We start from the raw sequence: 17,736 nt of genomic DNA, 5'->3' as shown, positions 1-17,736 counted from the left end.
TAGAAGTATGTGTAAAAGTAAAAAAAGTTTTATTATCTACATGCGCTCTTGAATATGTATTTAATATGCGAATAGTAAATTATTTTATGGACTTGATTATGTCATAAAAATAGATTATTAATTTGATATTTCTTTATTTTAAAATTTAATTTTCGAAAAGTAACTTAAAATGATTATTAAACTATTTGGAATTTTCATTTACACTACATATTAAATTTTTATTTTGAAAAATAAATAAGTTTTTGAAAATAAACTAAATAACTTAATTCAATCGACTTACGACGACATAATTGCAATTTATTAATTTGAAGTTCAATTTCCACTAACATGTAATTTTAATATTTATTCTGGAATTAATATATGCAATTACTTGCAATAATCGTATAAGATATAACTTTATTAACTAATTCAATTAATTAAATACAATTTGAGATTTCTGTGCCGCTATGTGATATTTTATTGAATTTAATACATAATAAAATTATCTAATAAGTTTTATGCTCCAATGAGCATGAAATTTATAAACATTTGATAATTTTGATGACATTTTTTCAACAAAAAATTTACTAAGGTAAAAATTTTGTAGAAAATTCAACACTTATTCACAAAATTATGAATGCAATTTTTTAACAATACTCTCTTAGCACTAATTAATTTACTAAATGAATAAGCAAAAAAATAAAAAAGTAACCAATTATTACTCATTGGAAAATAATTGCTTAATCATAAAATATTCATCATTTCACAGTTATTTTTTAACTAAAAACTTTAATTTCCTTTATTTTTAATTTCCCGCTTTGAAAATTAATAATTTTCACCATAGTAGAGGAAGTTAACGATTTTGGTCCGATCTTAAGAATGCGAGATATCTTTAGAACGGATCGATCGATCATGATGATCGACACGGTGTTTAAAAGTGTTCACTGAAACTTCAATCTGATTAGATTTTAAAATCAATCGGTCGAGCCGTTTCAAAAATATTCAAAAAATAAAATTAAAAAAAAAATTTTTTTTAAGTTTTTTCAAAATATTTGACTAATTTACTCCAAACAACAATTACACTTTTTTTTTAATTTATAAATAGTATACTTTATACAAAAAACAGCAATTGCATTGGAAGAACATTGAGATAATTGATATTAATTGGCAAAATGCAAAAAAAAAAATTAGGAAAACGGTTGACCCTAAAGGACATCCCTGCAACTTTCCGCTAATTCCGTTAATACCTGGCCGCTTTTTTCGAGCTCTTCGAGCTCAAAATTACAATTTGTGTGTGGTTTTGAGCTCTCCAAGCTCAAAAAGATACCTTTTTCTATGCTTTTGAGCTCTTTGAGCTCAAAAGTCTGATAGAAGTTTCATAGAACACTATTTTTTGAATTTTCAAACCGCAATAACTTTTGAATGAATGAACCGATTTTTACGTGGTTGGCGGCATTCTACGCAGTTTTTTAAGCCTCATAAAGAGATTCTAAGTTTCGATTGGTCAAACTAGAAATTTCGGAGTAACTCCGAAAAAACCATTTTTTCGGTTTTCTTTCGAACGAATCAACCGATTTTGACCGGATTGGCGGCGATCGACGTGGTTTTTCAAGGTTGAGAGCTGATTAGTTTTTGGAATCGATCGGTAGACCCGTTAAAAAGTTAACCCAAAAAAACCACTTCTAAAAAATTTTTTTTTCCTATTTTTTTTGAGATTTCGAATGGTGTGCGTCATTGTGTACTTCAATTTTTTTTAAAAGTCCTAGTAGATAGATTTTAGGAATTTCATAAAAAGTGAAATATTTCGTAACCACGCACACTAAATACGTTCCAAAATTGTTTCTTTTAATTTTTAAATTTACAACAAAATTTTTTTTAATTTCCGAAAATCATATACAACCATATCGGTTACTTGGATTTTTTAATTTTTTATTTTAAGGTAAAAGCCTCAATAGATGATCATGTACCAGTATATGATCACTCCATGTATTTGTATACCTATATTTGTGAAAATAGATATACAAATACATGGAGTGATCATATACTGGTACGTGATCATCTATTGGGGCTTTTACCTTATATCTTTTTGTAAAGAAATAAAAATTTTTTTTCTTAATAGTTTTATGAACGTGGACTTGGCGTGATTTTTTTTTACAGTGAAACTGTTTTTGTTCGGATTAAGTTAACAATAAATTAGTAGTTAAATTGAATCCATTTATACGTTAAAATTCTTCGCGCTGCTCATTATTAAATCAGAGTACCAACAACTTACAAGGAAACTCTCTCCGGTGTCCCCCTCCGATTTTGATGAAACTGAGATATGTTATTCTCCGTCGAAATCTAAGAGACACGTATTTTTTTTTATCTTCGGAAAAACATTTCTAGGGGGTGAAACTACCCCTCAAAGTTTAGCCTCCAAAGGGGTGTTTTTCAAGTTTCGCATACTTGCAGTTTAAATAATCGAATGGGACCAATTGCATAATTTTCAGGGTGGAAAATCATGAAAAATGCTTTTGGTTTTATAATAAAACAATGGATAGAACAAAAGTTATGAGGGTTGAAAATCACAAAACTTTTATAAAAAAAAAACTATTCGATGGATTTCAACGAAACCAACGGCAATCGGAAGAGGAAAAAAAAAGTAGAGAATACGTCTTTCGGGGTTTTTCCGAAAAATTAAGTTTAGGGGGTGAACATCCCTTAAGCATATCTACATTGACCACCAAGAAAATATCGTTTTTTATATTAATTTCGATATGAATTCATCAATAATAATTTGTTCGTACATTTCTAGCATTTAGAAAATAATAATAATATTATATCTTAATATTTTACTTACTTGTTTACTTCTCATCCCAAACTTTATTTTGTGTATCGGGACATCAAATATTATAAATGTCATGTAATGTGAATCTGTTTTGGAAAAAAAAGAAAAAAGAAAAAATGCTTACAATATATGCTTTACTATAATCAAATTAAATTTAAAAATAATTTACAAATGATTTTTTACAAAAATATTTAATATTTCTGATGTTTATGAAATTTAATACTTAAATTCATCATTTTGTCATATGCAGATCTATTCAATATATGTTTTGCAATCGTGATGTTCATGAAAAAAATGTTGAAAACACAACGACTTTTTGCACCATGAACAGCGGATTTTCGAACTCATCTGGTTTTACTTCTGTGTAGCCACTTTTGTACCACGAGTACTTGAATAAATTTATGTACCGAGGAGATGACAATTGGATATGTGTAAGTGATTGTAATTTTATAATGTTATTTCGTAAATGCAAGTTTATGTCCAAATTCATCAAAACTGTACGATCCGAAAAATATCGAACAAAATTTTTCCATACTCGGAATCCAAAAACATCAAGCGGTTGAATTTTCCCAGTTGTACCTTTTGGTAAGATCATTACTTCAGTATCTTTATTTGTTGGTTTAACGCTTTGTACAACTTGAGGACAATGCCCAGTCCATGAGTCAATTAGTAATAAAGATTTTGGGCCCACATTTGGAAAAAACACCCTCTCCAACCAAATTTTGAAATGATCTGAAAATTAAAAAATATGAACTATTTGTATCAACAATAACTTATGCGCAAACCAGAAAAAAAAATAAAGAATAATTCGTACCTGATGTAAGTTTTCCTGATTTTGATGCTTCTATGTATACATTATGAGGTCTAAAAAGTGTTGTTTCAACTATTGGTCCAATTTACCACTTGGTTCTTTTAGAACCAAAAAAAGTGGGGATAAAAGCTTTCCATCAGCGGATACAGTTGGTTGAACTGTGTAACTATGAGTAGTAGAAGTAACAGATTGTACAAGACATTCTACTTGCTTTTCTCCTTCAACAGCTAAAGTTCGACCGGAATGCATTTCCAACTGAAAACCACTTTGATCTGAATTATATACGTTTGCTAATTCATAAATTTTAATTTTTTGTTTTACATTATTGACGAATTCCTCAGCTTGCTGTTTTAATGATTTACTATCTTCAATGGTTTTGGACGTGATAAACTTATTTATTTTTCTTGATACGATGCGATGTGCTCTTTTGAATGACGCGATCCACTTTGTTGATGCTTTAAAACGGAAATCTTCCGCACCAATTTCTTTTTGAGCTTGTAAGGCCCATCTTTTTATGTCACAATCATGTACGATTAAACCTGCATCTATAGCTGCTTTGAAATTTTGTAATGTATATTCATAAATTCTTGCTAATTTTTCCTTATAAGTCCCTCCCTGATTTAAAGTATGAGCCCATCTTCGTAACTGTCGCACAGATTGTACCTTTCTAAATTTTTGTCTAACACTGTCTAAACTTAAATTTCTTTTTTTGCCACTACGCCAGTACTCGACGGCTTTCAATTTATATTCATAAGATAAATCTTCAACATCCTTAGTGCATTCGTCGATAGGTGTTTCTTGATCAACTAGTGCATTTGCCCACTCTTTATCTTCCACGACTTCCATCGTCCAATCTTTATACGGTTTTTGGAAATGCAAAGAACTTTCTTCGACCATTTCGACTCCGGAGTATTCGTTCATAGCATTGAGTAAAATATTTTCAAAACTTTCTTTGATTTGTATTTCTTCGTCATTTACTGGCGATTCTGGAATGTTCATGACTTGAAATGTTGTTAAGAGTAGTCTTATAACATTTATAGGATTGACTTTCATTTTGCTCTATGTACTAAAATAAAGATTTTCGTACAATTTTAAATTATTCACTTATTAAAAAAAAAAAAAAAAAAACACGATTATAATATTGAATTATAAAAGATGAAGTACATCGCAGTAACTAAACTAATCTCGAAATGATACATCTATTTATACTATGTTGTTTTTCACATTACTGACTCATATATACTAAAAATATAATTATCTCTTTTTTTGTATGAGATAACGATGAATGATTATTATGATTATAATAAATCATTATAAGCATTTTTTCTTTTTTTTTTTTTTTTTTCCAAAGCAGATTCACATTAAATGACATTTGTAATATTTGATGTCCCGATACACAAAATAAAGTTTGGGATGCGAAGTAAACAAGTAAGTAAAATATTAAGATATAATATTATTATTATTTTCTAAATGCTAGAAATGTACGAAAAAATTATTATTGATGAATTCATATCAAAATTAATATAAAAAACGATATTTTCTTGGTGGTCACTGTAGATATGTTTAAGGGATGTTCACCCCCTAAACTTAATTTTTCGGAAAAACCCCGAAAGACGTATTCTCTACTTTTTTTTCCTCTTCCGATTGCCGTTGGTTTCGTTGAAATCCATCGAATAGTTTTTTTTTTATAAAAGTTTTGTGATTTTCAACCCTCATAACTTTTGTTCTATCCATTGTTTTATTATAAAACCAAAAGCATTTTTCATGATTTTCCACCCTGAAAATTATGCAATTGGTCCCATTCGATTATTTAAACTGCAAGTATGCGAAACTTGAAAAACACCCCTTTGGAGGCTAAACTTTGAGGGGTAGTTTCACCCCCTAGAAATGTTTTTCCGCAGATAAAAAAAAATACGTGTCTCTTAGATTTCGACGGAGAATAACATATCTCAGTTTCATCAAAATCGGAGGGGGACACCGGAGAGAGTTTCCTTGTTAGCCATATCATTTTTTAAATGCTACACTTATCCAAACTTAAACAAGAGATAATAATCATCATAATACGGAGAAAGAACTATCAGTTCTCATATTACAATGATTATAGATAAGATGTTTGTTGCTGTTGGATGGTGAACTTATACTCTTATGATTATTATAAGTATGATTTAACATAAGAGCATTCTAAGTGTATAGTTTATGTATTTTATACGCTTATATGTGGCGAGTTGAAAAAAAAAAAATCGCTCTCATTTGTTTCGTGATACTCATTCATTCTCAGATAATCTGTGCTGTTGTGCTGCTGCAAGACGACGAATTTTACTGATTTAATTTAATACGATTTTATTAAAGTAATAATTTAATATTACTTTTACTTTATTTGTCATAAAATTAAAAAGTATAATCAGTGTATATTTATCAATTGTTACTAATTTTCAATCATACACCAAAAAATACTGATAAAAGTTGTGTTCGATGCGACATTAATTGAAAAAATTATTTTTCTAAGAATCAACGATTATTGTTTTCTTGATTTCAATTAACTTTACGTATTCTAATTGTCAACATGGGCAGTGAAAAAGATTTAAGTTTATTAAAACTTAGTGATGAACAATCAAAGTGTGCAAATACTCAAACCTACAAGGCATTTATTTACGACATTACGCTAAAAATTTTATTCGATGGTGAATGTGTTAAAAGTTTCTACGACGTCAATGAAGCATCTATGGCTACCATTATTGGGCAAATAATTCATAAATATAAAAAATGGGGGATAGCTGGAGAAATAATAATGATAGATTTGATAAAACATGCTGAAAAACTTACACCTAAACGAGAAACTACTTTGACAGCTAATAAACCATTTCCACCGCTCAAATGGGAGACTACAATTCACGTTAAAGGATATTATTATAGAAAAGAAGTTATTGGAGAACTTCCTATTGTTTATGATTGTTTATCTTATATTGGATTTATGGAGCCAGAAAAATCAGAGATAGTACCAGAGCCAAAACATTATTCAATGGTATTGAGTTACACTGCAACGTTCTTCTTAAGTCCAGCATTACATGTGGCTAAACCATATTATCAAGCCAACCGATTTGTTAATAAAAATAAACTGAACTCGGACATTGATTTCAGTAAATTTTGTGATGCTATTATTGAAAGTGATGTTTATGATAATGACAAGATTTGGAAAGCAGCGTTAAAAGAAATTTTGATTTTGAAAAATAAGTCGAAATTTCCTAAGTTTTAGATTAAATTGAAAATTTTTAATGCATACATGCAAATTTTTGATAAGAAAATTTATAAAGCCTATTTGACAAATGATTTTATTATTTTTTAAAAGCTATAATTACTTTTTTTAAACTATTATTAAGTAAATTTATCTTGATACTGAAATCACTAGACATCTTACAATTTTTGAGTTTGTTTTTTAACAAATAAGTTAAAAAATGTCACATAAAAATTCTAAAAAAACAATGCTCTAATTTATAACAATTATTTTCTCATCATTATTTTATTTTTAAATAAACCTAAAAAGTACATAGTCAAATGTCTACTGATTTGAGTTTCATAATTTATAAGATACATGTAATTCAATAATCGGCTTACTGTTTCTAAAACTTAAATATTTTATTGGAAAAACTTATTCCAAACACTTCATTATTATTGTTAAACAATTTTAATTGGCATAATTAAAGTAACATTAATCGATAATTTATCAAAAAAAATACAAGCTTACTCTGATGATTGTTTATTCTTAAACTCTTTTGATAACTTAAAGTCTATTTCAAAACTTAAAATTAATTATCATTATACTTTTACTTGATAAAAACTTAATTTAGGGTACAAATACATGTTCCTAATGATTAAAATTTTATAAAAATAATGTACAATTAAATCAATACAAAATTTTGTAAAATTAGTTAATAATATTAAGAGTTGTTGGTTCGAAAAAATATATTAAAAAATATTCAAAACTGAAATCTATTAATACAATATTTTAATAACATTATACTTTCAATTATAACAAATTTTTAACAGTAACACTCAAAAATAAAGGTTCTTTTTTACATATTTTTTTTTAATATTAATTCAATTAGTTAACATGTGAGATTTAAGGTAAATCAATTATATTAAATATTAAAATTATGTAATTATTGAATCTAAAATATTTCAATAAAATGTTAAATGCAAATTAGAAAAAAATTTTATTTGAATTTTGATTTTTGTAAATTAAATTAAATCAACTGACCGATGAATTCAAATTTTTGTTGCTATAATTTAGAATTTTTATAAGAAAATATGAAAAAAATAGCAACAAAAGTTCTTTCAAATATCTCCAAGTGGAATTTTTTTATTTATAATAACAGTGCTACTAATATTCTATGAAAAAACTATGAAATTAAAGTTAGCAGTTGATTGACTATTTTTTAATTTTTTTAAATACATAAATTTGCCCCGAAAAATTATTTCTAAAAAATAGAATTTTTTAATTTTCTAAATGTCAATTTTGTTCTCATTTTCTTTGACATAATTTATTTGTTGAAAAAATTCTTGAAATTATAAAATATCTGCTAAATTAATTTTCATGAAAAAACTTGAAAATTAAATGATTGTGATTGTACAAAGATAAAAGGATAAAGATAAATTTATTTATTTCTCAGTAAATAAAGAAATAATTAAAAAATTATAATTAAAAAAAAAATGCGCCTACAGATTTTTCAATTTTCTAAATTTGCATCTTTTTATTTTTTATTTATCAATGTTTTATTCACTTCTTTTAAATAAAAAATTAATTAATGTCTGCTATAAATTCATGATACTGAAATTAAAAGACATCTGATAATTTTATGAAAATCAATTTACCAGATATTTGATAATTATTGTCATCAAAAAATTATAGCAAAAAAAAAAATAAGGAAAAAAAAATTGACAAGTAGAAATTTAAAAAAATTAAAAATGCAATTTTTTAAAAATAATTTTTTGGAATACATTTGTTTGTTAAATAAAATAAAAAAATTATCAAGTGACTGCTAACTTTAATGTCATGATAATTTTTCTAACAAGTAAATTTTCACAAGAAAAATTAATTTAAAAAATTTCCATCTTTAGAAAATAAAAAATTACAGATGCAATTTTTTAAAAATAAATTTTTTTTTTCCAAGAAAAATCAAAAAATTTTCAAATGTCGGCTAATTTCTGTGTCGTCTAGATTCACAATCATAAAATTATCAAATGTTTGTTACTTTCAATATTATATTTTACTCAACACACTACAGTTTTTAGATACTTTCTCAAAAATAAGTACTTAATCTAAAACTTTTTTTCAAAAAAATTGTTTTTCTCTTCTTAACCTATTTTACTAAGTAATCTATGAAACCATTTTCCGACAAGGCCTTTTATATTCTCCAGCTAAATACACTTATTAATATTAATTTTTGTTAGTTCAGGTAAATTAAGTTATTGATTTTCGTCATTTTACTTTTTGTTTAGCTGTCTCTCTCTGTAACATTTTGGTCTATCTTCTCTCTACCGCAGTGCACGTTTTTAATAAGCCAAATTTTTTTTCTTTACAGATGTCAGCACACCACTCTCACCTACACAGTGCTTCCTCTCTAAGAAATGACAGATTATGTATCTTTTTTTCTCTTGTTAGTAACTGATAGAAAAATTGAGACACAGCTAAAATATCTTAGAGAGGGAATAAGCACGGCATCTATACCTATATACAAAATAAGTTCACACACGTAACTGCTTGAATGTGTAACTTGGAGCAGTGAGTAAGCGTACATTAGGTGTTTAACATTAAGAGCGTATATAATTAATTAAACGACGCAAATTCATGTACACCATACCCACGTGTGAATCATAAAATCAGTTTATAGTAAAAATACAATAACAAAGTAAAAATATATTAATTTTCTTTTTGCAAAGTAACTTTACTTAAATTATTAAATTTCCAAAGCAAATTATGTAGAAGTAAACATAAATTAGTTTAGTACTGTGCTATCATTATAGCAGACAATCACATTTGTATGAGTTGTTATTGTTTTGATTTTAAATACATCACATATAAAGTAAGTAAATAAATTCATGTATTTTTTATTTGGACATGTCTAGTCATACGTAAAAAAGCCCTGATGTAAGGACTTTATATTCACATGGCGTGCGTTTATCAGGACTTTTTTACCTGATACTAAAATTAGCCGACGCTCAAAAATTTTTGGTTTTTTTCACCAATAAAATTACAAATAAAAAAATACTAAAAAAAAATTGGACGTATAATTTTTCAAATCTTCTGCATGTGAAATTTTTTATTTTAATTTTTTTTGTGATAATTTTTTCAATAAAAAACAATTATAAAAATTTTTAGAAGTCGGCTAATTTAATTTTCATCTTTTTTACGTATGAATAGTCACGTCTTTTTTATTAATTCAGTTTAATTTTTTATCTATCAATATAATTGTAGGTTACAGAAATTAAATTAAACGGTACAAAAATGATGTCATCAAAAGATCCCAAATGGCGTATGCTGGTCAGCGCCGTACATAAAGGAAATATCAGACGGGTCAAGGACTTAATAGAATCTTATGGTCTCAACAATATTCCAACTTGCTGTGACGGCTATATATTGCTCCGAGATTCTTTGCAGTACAATCATCCTGAAGTTGCTAAGCTGCTTTTAGAAAAGGAGGCAAAAGTTGAAAGCAAAAGCAAAAAACTATCAAATACTCCGCTCCACTTTGCTGTTATCAATGGTGATTTAGAAGTTGTGAACTTGCTATTGGATAAAGGAGCATGTATTGTTGCTAAAAATGGAGATGGCAGGGCTCCACTTCATCATGCTGTTGAAAAACAAGACATACCGATGATTAAATTGCTGCTTGAACGTAAGGCATTCATCAATACCAGAGATGACTTTGGTTTGAGTCCGCTTTGCATAGCAGCTGAAAAAGGAAATTACGAAATTGTTGATCTCTTGTTAACAAATGGAGCTTTTCCAAACTTTTTGCACAACATTCAATACGGAGAAGTTGACACACCCCTGCATCTTGCTGTTGATAGTGGTAGAAAAGACATTGCTGAGTTACTTGTTTCAAGAGGAGCTAAAACAGACGTAAGAGAAACAAATGGATGGACACCTCTTCATATTGCAGTTCAAAAAAATAATGAAGAAATTGCCGAAATCTTATTGACTTACGGTGCTGATCCCAATGTTGACTGTAACTCGGCAGATTACGGCGGGTACACACCATTACATTTTGCTTGTGACTTGGGCAACGAAGGGATGATTCAAGTTCTACTCAATGACAGTCGTACAAATGTAAATGCTCTGACAAAAAAAAATCAATCAGCGCTCGATTTTGCTATAAGTAAAGGATTCCAAAACATTATTATAAAACTGCTTGACCGTGGATCTAATATTTTCATCCAAGGTAGTGTAAGAAAGACAATTCTTGACTTGGCGGTTGAAAAAGGGTGGGAAAAAATTGTTGATCACATCATAAAGCACTGTGTTGACTGCAATAATGGCAGTTCAATTTATTCAACTGCCGATGAGAATTCTGATGCAAAATTAAAGAAAAAATTAAAAATAAAACTTGGCTACACATTTAAGGAGATTCTTGACCGAATGGTATTTCACTTGATTTATATTGCAGCAGATAAAAATTATTGGTCAATGTGTGACAACTTTCTCAAGTATACTATTGCAATAAACAAAATAAGCAATTTAGTCACTAGCCACGGGTTCACTTTATTGCACAAATCTGTTATAAATAAACAGGAAAAAATCGTTGAGCGGTTGATAAAATACGGTGCTAATGTTCAGGGTAAAGATGAACATGGAAAATCACCATTATCAATTGCTATTGATAATGACAGTGGACAGCTGACGGCATTATTGCTTGTACATTTACAACTTGACGTTGCATTTAATACAGAGGTGCTAAACGAAGCGGTCAGAAAAGGATCTATAAATGTTATTAAAACACTGATCGAACAGCATGATGCAAATGTTGATGCAAATGATGTTTATGGACGAACGGCATTACATTATACTGTTATAAATGAAAATGGAGGGTGTACAGATCCAAGTCCAGAAGATGATGAAAAAAAAGCAGAAATAGCGGCATTAATTTTGTATCATGGCGCAGATGTCAATGCAAAAACACCGGAAGGTGAAACAACTTTACATTTTGCTGCATTGAAAGGATACTCCAAAGTTCTTAACGTCTTACTACAAAATCACGCAGACAAAAATTGCACTGAGGAAAGTAACTTTACTCCCCTGCACACGGCTACTGAAAATGGACATGCAGATATTGTGGAGATTTTATCAAGATCAGGCGCTGACTTAGATGTCCAGGATGTTGATGGCCGTACTGCTTTACACATCGCAGTTGATGAAGGTTATAAGGAAATTGTTCAGATTTTGCTAAAGTACGGTGCGTTTGTCAATATTTTAAATAATTTAAATGAAACTCCCCTGCAATGCGCTGAAAAACGTATTCATGTTAATAATGGCGTGAACGTTCATGGAGAGATCGCGGATCTTTTGAGAGAGCGTGTAAAAATTAAAACAGAAGTTGAATCAGATGTCGAAAGCGATGTCGCGACTGATGTCGAAGATAACGAACACCCGAGTACTAAAATGGAATACTAGAAGACTTTATGTAATTGAAATTTATGTTTCTATGGCAATTGTAATAGCACAAATATTAATTGGATGTAAATAAGCAATAACGTGTCAACTGACAAAAAATCAAATTGCGAGGTTTTTGATCCATGAGTTCTTAGGAATTAAGAAAAGTATTTTAATAGGTTCACTGTTTAAAAAAACTTTTTGATTAATATATATATATATATATATATGTATATATATATGTATATATATGACATTGTTAACAGAAATTAATTATTTTTCAATTTTGCATTATTTTTTATTAATTAATCTATTATAAAAATCTTTAAATTCAATTTTCTGATGACAATGTTGCGCATTTGGATGAAACGTAAATTGCTTATCTACGATTAGACTCTAACATTGAAGTACAAACAACAAAACTTTGTATACTTTTTATTGTACAATATTATCTTGCAATATTAATGAACAAATTAATCTTTAATTATTTGTACAGCTCTCAAATGTATCTATTATAATTCGGCAATTTTTGCAATATAATATACATTATAAAATATAGGTATTTTAAGTTTGGTTTATTAATAAAGTTTAATTACAGAATTTTGTTTATTTAATATATTAATGATTTATTAAAAACAAATTGCATTGTTAAAATTAGGCGATTAATGGAGATTCAATTTTTTACAATGATTTCTACAATTAGATTTTCTTAATTAATACATATTTATTTAAAGTTTATCTACAAGAAACAATATTTTTTGGATTTGTAAGATTTTAGCGGCAACTATTATCTATCCATAATTTTTTTCTTTGCAAATGTTTCACAAGTTATCTCTTTTGCTCTCATTGATAACTTGCACTCTACTGCTCAAGTTACGAAATTGAACACCATCTTCTAAATTAAAAATAAAATTAACGAATAATTCGTCAATAAACAATAGATAGAAAAATCGATCACTCTTAAAAATATTTCAATGCGTTTAATTATTAGAAAATAACTTTTTTAAATTCAGAAATATTGGGCAAAAGTTATTTTGATTGTTAAAAAATTATTTTTCAATAATTAAGGCTTTCACATAATTTCAAGTTTTTTAATTCATTATATCTAAAATTTAATTTTAATGAAAATTAATTTAGTAGATATTTGATAATTTTAAGAATTTTTCTAAGAAATAAATTATGGCAAAAAAAAATTGACATTTAGAAATTTAAAAAAATTAAAAATGCAATTTTTCAAAAATAATTTTTTAGAAAACATTTATTTGTTAAAAAAAAAAACTAAAAAAAAAAATAATTAAGTGACTGCTAACTTTAATGTCATTTTATTTTATGATTTTTCATTCATTGATTTTTATTTTTTATTTTCAATTCAAGTGATAGTACATGATACTAAAATTAGCAGAAATCTGCAATTTTTTTTCTTTTTATTACAAATCCATGATAAAAAAAATAAGAAAAAAATTGTTCTTGTAATTTTTTTAAGATCTGGACGTGTGGAATTTCTTTATTAAAATTATTTTGTGATAATTTAGGTATAAAAATCCAAAAAATTTATAGATGTCTGTTAATTTCAGTATCACTACTTTAAAAATTTTTAATCAATTACTTAAGTACTAATAAATCTAATAAATACATTACATCGGTCGTATTTTACTTTTTCACTTGCAATTGTAAACCGGACCAACTTTTTGCATTGTAGATGGCATCACTTTCAATTTGAAAATGGACATTAGACATGTAATAAGATCTCTTTATTTACATTTTTTTTTTTCGTTTACCCATTATATAAATTAAAATTTTTTAAATTCTATTATTTTTATTAACAATCAAGTGTCTGAAAATTATTTATGAAATGTATTTTGAAATTCAATTTCACGTTAAATGAATTATTGTACATTAAATTGTATTGTACATTAAACTATATTAATTAAATTGTACATTAAACTATATTATTGATTTAACCCTTCAGTACCCTCGCTATAAAAATTTTTCTCACGCAACAACATTCAACTTATAGGATGTCGCTGCAGTGCAAGTGAGACACTAAAAAGAACGTGGGTACTGAAGAGTTAAAGATCAAATCGATATCGATTTTTATACAACAAACTATTACGTTAAATTAAAAGTGTCAGTAAGTATTTTATTTTTTAAAACATTAGTTTATATTATAAGTAATAATAATAATAATTACTACTGAAATATTTATTATTGAATAAAATAATTAATCTCATGACACCTCAACTATTTACAGGTTAATTTGAGGATCATGACAACAAACTCGGCGTGGCTTCAGTTGTCATCAGCTGTGCAATTGGGCAATTTATCAAAAGTCAGAACTTTACTTCGAGAAGAAGATGATTTAGCGGACTTAAGTGTTTGGGCAGACGGCTATACATTGCTGCGAGATGCAATAGAAGATTCTCAATTAGAAATAGTCGAGCATCTATTAGAGAACAATATTTCAGTGAATCGTAAAAGCAAGAATTCGACAGATACACCCCTTCACTTAGCAATTCATATTGGAGGCATTGATTTGATAACTTTACTTCTAGATAAGGGTGCAAAAGTAACTGCAAAAGGTAAATGTAAAAAAACACCACTTCACGTTGCCTTTGAGTATTCTAAAATAGAAATAATTGAGTTATTAATCGCGAAAAGAGGCGATTTAAATGCGAAAGATCAAGACGGGTTGACTCCGATGTGCTTGGCTGTAAAAAAAGGAAGATTAGAAATTGTTGATTATTTTTTAAATCACGAAAAGTATCAAGGTCAGTTAAAATCTTTTGCAACAGAAGAAATTGCGGGAGTGGATACGCCATTGCACTTAGCTGCTGCTAGTGGCAATAAAGACCTTGTTATCTATTTTATAAAAGCAGGAGCTCGAATCAATGTTCAAGGGATTAATTTACAAACACCTCTTCATATTGCAATACAAAAGAATCATGAAAGTGTGGTTGAATGTCTTTTAGATCATGGTGCTGATTTGCAGTTAGGCTGTATTTATTGCGATGAAAATAATTGCACAGCTTTGCATATAGCAGCAGATCTTAACAATGAAAAAATAGCAAATTTACTTTTAAATAAAGGAGCAAGTATTCACGCTTTGAGTATAAAAGGACTTACTCCGCTTCATATTGCTGCTTGTCGAAATAACGTAGAGTGCATTAAAATACTCTTAAACAATCAAGAGTTTGATGATGTTAATTATTTGAATATTCCATCGACTGATGAGGGAAACACCGCTCTACATTTTGCTACTATGTTTGGCTGTTATGATGTCATGAAGTTGTTATTGGAAATGAAAGCTGATATAAATATTTATTCTTTTGAAAAAATGTTGCCTATCCACATAGCAGTCACAAAAGGCAATGAAAAAATTGTCGAACTACTCTTGAACTATGGTTCTGATCCTGATACATTATTTGATAATAATAAAACTCTTTTATCACAAGCAGTAGAGTTTGGAGATTTTAAAGTTGTCGAGCAAATTCTTAAATTTCATCCCGATATTACTAATGAAGAGAACATAATTTCTTTAAAAAATGCAGTTCAGTCTTTCAATGAAGAATCTCAAATGATTGTTGAAGCTCTTCTCGACTATGGATTCAAAATTGATGTTAATGACCCTGATAAATTTGAACTAGTACGGATATCAGTTGAAAAAGGATTGACAAGGATTGTCAATGATTTCCTTCAAGCTGGTTTTGATGTGAATCAAGTTGATAGTTCGTCATTATTATACCAAAGCTGTACATTTTTGCATATCGCTGTCAGAAATAAACAATGTGAAATGATAAAATTACTGTTGAATAACAATGCCATTACTGACATTGAGGATTCATTTGGGTACACTCCAATGTCCTACGCTATCGAAAGTGGTGAATTGGATATCATTAAAGTAATGTTAGAACATATAACTCTTAATTATGAATCAAAGCGGGAATTGTTATTCAGTGTGGTAAAAAAATCAAATATTCAAATCATTGAATTAATTCTACAGTTTGTCATTGATGTCAATATTGCTGATCAAAATGGTCGAACTGCTCTGCATGTTATTGATTTAATGCACTCTGGATCAGATAAATCATTAGATGATCGTTTGTCTAGAAGAGAGATAGTAAATTTTCTTATTAGCAAGGGCGGCAATGTTAATGCCAGGACAAAAAAAAATGATACAGTTTTGGATTATGCTATCTTGTATCAAAATCCATATGTTCTTGAAGAGCTTTTAATGCAAAATGCAAACACTAACTATCTAAATTATTATGGTGATACTCCACTGGGATTGGCAGCGATAAAAGGAAATAGTAAAATTGTTGAGTTACTGATTCATCATAATGTTGATGTCAATGCGCCGAATTATAAAGGTATCACTCCATTATTTTATGCAGTCGAAAATAATAATGAAGAAGCAATAAAGTGTCTGCTTGATAACGGCGCTTGTATTAATTGGAAGTATCAATTTAACGGCGAAACAGTACTTCATATGGCTGTTGTTAATAAAAAACCAAGTATTGTAGCATTACTTTTAAAGTACGGTGCTGACATCAACATAACTAATTTTCGCAAACAGACGCCGCTCTCTTACGCTATTCAATTTCCTTGTGATGTCAATAACATTGTGAAAATCATTTATATTTTCAGAGAACATATGATTAAATTAAAATGTGCTAATTTATATGTTAATGAAATTGATTTTAAATTTATTATATCAATGCAAATAGATAATTTTTCTACTTGTTGTATGAATGAAATCGATAGACTGAAGGAAACTAAAATCGTTGACACCCGTAACTTCTTTTACAATGATATTCTTGCTATGAACACTCAAAAATTATCAGTTTATTTACAAGATAACAGCATTGTAGAGAATTTCCGAAAAAATGAAAGCGAATATCAATATCCTATTTATCATGATTTATTAAAAAAACGATTTAACGACGGAATGGAACGAAAAGAAATTCTATTAGATATCGATAAGTATCTTACGAGGATATTTCCTGATTTGCCGTATAATTGTGTTACTGAAGTATTTTATTATTTGTTTAATGATACTTTGAGACAATTAATCAGTGCGAATAGTTTTAAAAATTGATCCTAATTCCGGTAATTAGAGATTGATGTTCTTGTCTGTTTTTATATAAAAATCATTTACTTAAATTAATCATTGTCAAATTCAAACAATTAAATATTTTTTTATTTAATTATGTGTTTCATTGTAAGATAACAGTGTTTTTATTTACATTAATAATAAAATAAAATATGTTTTATATTTACATATATAATGAAATTTATTTCTTCTTCATTTTATTTTAGTAGAATAAGTTTATCAAATAAAGTTATTTTTTTATTCTATTTATTTTTTATACTCAAAAACACCAACGGTTAATAATCAGTCAATGAACTTGCTCAACAGAGAGATGAAAAAGAAAGAACTATCCAAATTTTGGCAAGATGCTCTAAGATTAATCT

The 17,736-nt window shown here is 27.9% G+C and overlaps 1 protein-coding gene across 1 annotated transcript; it reads left to right on the top strand.

Annotated features, from left to right (window-relative positions):
- The first annotated feature begins 8,916 nt into the window (after positions 1 to 8,916).
- Positions 8,917 to 17,386, top strand: LOC123275010 (serine/threonine-protein phosphatase 6 regulatory ankyrin repeat subunit B-like). Its single transcript, XM_044742876.1, has 3 exons — positions 8,917 to 9,697; positions 10,090 to 12,282; positions 14,516 to 17,386. The coding sequence occupies exons 1-3, from the start codon at positions 9,656 to 9,658 to the stop codon at positions 17,357 to 17,359; spliced, it is 5,079 nt and encodes a 1,692-aa protein (XP_044598811.1). The 5' UTR covers positions 8,917 to 9,655; the 3' UTR covers positions 17,360 to 17,386.
- Positions 17,387 to 17,736: the final 350 nt, after the last annotated feature.

Source organism: Cotesia glomerata, linkage group LG1, assembly GCF_020080835.1.
Source record: "Cotesia glomerata isolate CgM1 linkage group LG1, MPM_Cglom_v2.3, whole genome shotgun sequence".
Taxonomy (NCBI): Eukaryota; Metazoa; Arthropoda; class Insecta; order Hymenoptera; family Braconidae; genus Cotesia; species Cotesia glomerata.
Note: the sequence above shows the minus strand (reverse complement) of the source record. Positions and strands in the feature narration are given on the sequence as shown.